This window comes from Leishmania mexicana, contig 27 (assembly GCF_000234665.1).
Source record: "Leishmania mexicana MHOM/GT/2001/U1103 WGS CADB00000000 data, contig 27, whole genome shotgun sequence".
Taxonomy (NCBI): Eukaryota; Euglenozoa; class Kinetoplastea; order Trypanosomatida; family Trypanosomatidae; genus Leishmania; species Leishmania mexicana.
Genome location: NW_003946415.1, coordinates 1 through 3,095, shown reverse-complemented (window position 1 = coordinate 3,095; position 3,095 = coordinate 1). Strand labels below are relative to the sequence as shown.

The 3,095-nt window shown below is 49.3% G+C and overlaps 1 protein-coding gene across 1 annotated transcript; it reads left to right on the top strand.

The window, feature by feature from the left end:
- Positions 1 to 1,622: 1,622 nt before the first annotated feature.
- On the top strand, positions 1,623 to 2,582 carry LmxM_26_1690_1 (uncharacterized protein; the record flags this gene model as incomplete). Its single annotated transcript, XM_003886528.1, has 1 exon — positions 1,623 to 2,582. The coding sequence occupies one exon, from the start codon at positions 1,623 to 1,625 to the stop codon at positions 2,580 to 2,582; it is 960 nt and encodes a 319-aa protein (XP_003886577.1).
- Positions 2,583 to 3,095: the final 513 nt, after the last annotated feature.

Here is a 3,095-nt window from a genome sequence, read left to right as displayed (position 1 = left end):
ACATCCCGGACGTGAGAAGCTACTGCCGACATCGACGGGTCGCATGAAGGCGGCGGAGGCACACCAGGGTCCGTGCTCGTAGAAAACGGACGACTGATGTATTTTTTAGTGGTTTATGTAATATCTTGGTACTCTTTAACGTTATTGCGTAAAGGTTCGCGGTCCCCAGGTAACTATGGGTGATTGTGAGATGTACCTGTATGCAGATACATAGCTGGGAGACATCGTTTTTTTTTTTTTCGACGTAGTGCACTGTGTTAGTTTGCCTTTTTATTTCTGAAAGCAGTCGAGTCCAGGTTTTTCTGTGTATTCGGCCTGCTTTGGAAATGAGAGGAAGAGAGCGTGCTTTGGGTGAAATCAGAAGCAGTTCCAGGTTATATTAGCTTTTAATTCCCCTTAAGCAGTATAGCTTCGTTGCTGAGTGAGAGAAGAGTATATATATATATATATATATATTGATCTTGCTTTTGATGGATGTTTCCCAGTCTACTTTTTGCTCCGCATTTTGGCAGCCTAAAGGTAAGTAGAGGAGAGGCGAGCCGATTCAGAGCTGAAAATAAAGCTATTACAGTACTAATGAAACTGTCTTGTGGTCCTCTGATTTTAGCCAGGTGGACGCAGAAAATCCGCAAAGTTAAAGGAAAGGAGCATAGGGTGGGGGTCTGTCAAGCACAAAAATTGAAAGCAGCTGCTTTGTAACAGGAAAGCAAAGTTTGTTGACTTGTGCTTCTCAGTCACCTAACTTTTCTTACTCTATGTCCTTGCTTATATTTTCTCCTGCTACCTTCCCGACTTTCGTCCATCGACACACACACACACACACAAACAAGTATTTTGGTTAGGTACTTTGTAGACCTCGCTTACTCCACTTTGAACACCTGGAAAAGAAGAGCTGCCTTTTCCCAGATCCGCCATTTTTCTGTGCCTTACATGGAGTTTTTTTCCCCCTTCAAAGTGTCCGTTCCTTCACCGTAAAACATGCGCTTAACTCCACCCCACCGGGTCCACCGAAGGCGCCCATCGCGTGCTGCAACGCGGCCGTAGATACACACGTAACAGCAACGCCCGCGAGGTCATCGGAGCAGGAACTCGGCCCCAAACACTAGCTACACACGTGCCTTCAGGGTGTCCCATAGCTGCATCCAGTATGCCTGTCGCCGCGTGGCGCATCGCTCGGGGTAGCTCAGCTTCCCCGCAGGTAGGGAGCGAGGACCAAGTTGGACGCGTTGGATTCACGTCGACACCTTTCCCATCACATGGATGGCACAAGGGCGTTTACAGTCGCAGCCTTCCCTAACGGCCCGCCATCCAGCCTCCGACCGCAAACATCAGTAGCGACATATCACCTTCACCCCCTCACGCCGTGGGCACAAAACCCTTCCACCACCGGAAGTGACGCTGCGTTGCCTGGGATAGGGGCTACTTGGCTTCCCCACACACGAAGTGGGTTCAGGGACCTGGTGCCATGCGCTGAGGTGTACGTTGTTGTGAGGGGACTTTAACAGTTGCTCTCCACGAAGAAAAATACCCCGTGGCAGATTTTGACAGTGCTTTCGAAGCACGGCCGCGCCGACTACTACTGGTCTGACACGGAGTACACGCACAGAACACGGAACCGTGAGATGCTGAAGGCACATGGGGAGGAGATCAAAAAGCTGTACGGCCCGGACCCATGGCTTCCACGTCTAATGACACCGTTTGTTCTGCTCCAGATTTATCTTGGCTACCGTGCGAAGGACATGGGGTGGCCCACTCTTCTTCTCGTCGCATATTTCGTGGGTGGAACAATTACGCACAGCTGTTTCTTGGCAATTCACGAGGCCACACATGGCCTCTGCTTCATCAAACCGCTCTACAACGACCTTTACGCAATGTTCGTGAATCTGGTGGTGCCTGTGCCATATGCGATGATGTTCAAGACGTACCACGCTGAGCATCACCGCTACTTGGGCTGGGACGGCATTGACGCTGATGTGCCCACGCTGTTCGAGGGAAGGTATCTATCAAGCTACGCTGGAAAGTTTTTCTTCCTCACGTTTCAGGTACTGTTCTACGCTCTCAGGCCCACTGTTGTGCGGACGATCAAGTTTGAGAAGTTGCATGTGATGAACTACATTGTGCAGCTGATGTTCAACCTGCTCGTGTACTACTACTGGGGCTGGTGGCCACTGCTGTACTTCCTTCTCTGTACTTTTCTAGGCACCAGTTGGCACCCTCTCGCTGGCCACTTCATCTCGGAGCATTTTGTGCTCACGGGCAACGGTGGGCAAGAGACGTTCTCGTACTACGGGCCGCTGAACTGGGTAATGTGGAATGTCGGCTATCATGTTGAGCACCACGACTTCCCAAACATTCCATGGACACGGATAGGGAAGCTGAATACGATTGCACCGGAGTTCTACGTTGATTTGCATTGTACCAAGTCGTGGCCCGGGGCTCTGTTCGACTTCCTACTAGACACAAGCGTGAGTCTCTGCAGCCGTGTTGTGCGCGAGCGCGGCGCTGCCGGACGTGAGAAGCTACTGCCGACATCGACGGGTCGCATGAAGGCGGCGGAGGCACACCAGGGTCCGTGCTCGTAGAAAACGGACGACTGATGTATTTTTTAGTGGTTTATGTAATATCTTGGTACTCTTTAACGTTATTGCGTAAAGGTTCGCGGTCCCCAGGTAACTATGGGTGATTGTGAGATGTACCTGTATGCAGATACATAGCTGGGAGACATCGTTTTTTTTTTTTTCGACGTAGTGCACTGTGTTAGTTTGCCTTTTTATTTCTGAAAGCAGTCGAGTCCAGGTTTTTCTGTGTATTCGGCCTGCTTTGGAAATGAGAGGAAGAGAGCGTGCTTTGGGTGAAATCAGAAGCAGTTCCAGGTTATATTAGCTTTTAATTCCCCTTAAGCAGTATAGCTTCGTTGCTGAGTGAGAGAAGAGTATATATATATATATATATATATATATATTGATCTTGCTTTTGATGGATGTTTCCCAGTCTACTTTTTGCTCCGCATTTTGGCAGCCTAAAGGTAAGTAGAGGAGAGGCGAGCCGATTCAGAGCTGAAAATAAAGCTATTACAGTACTAATGAAACTGTCTT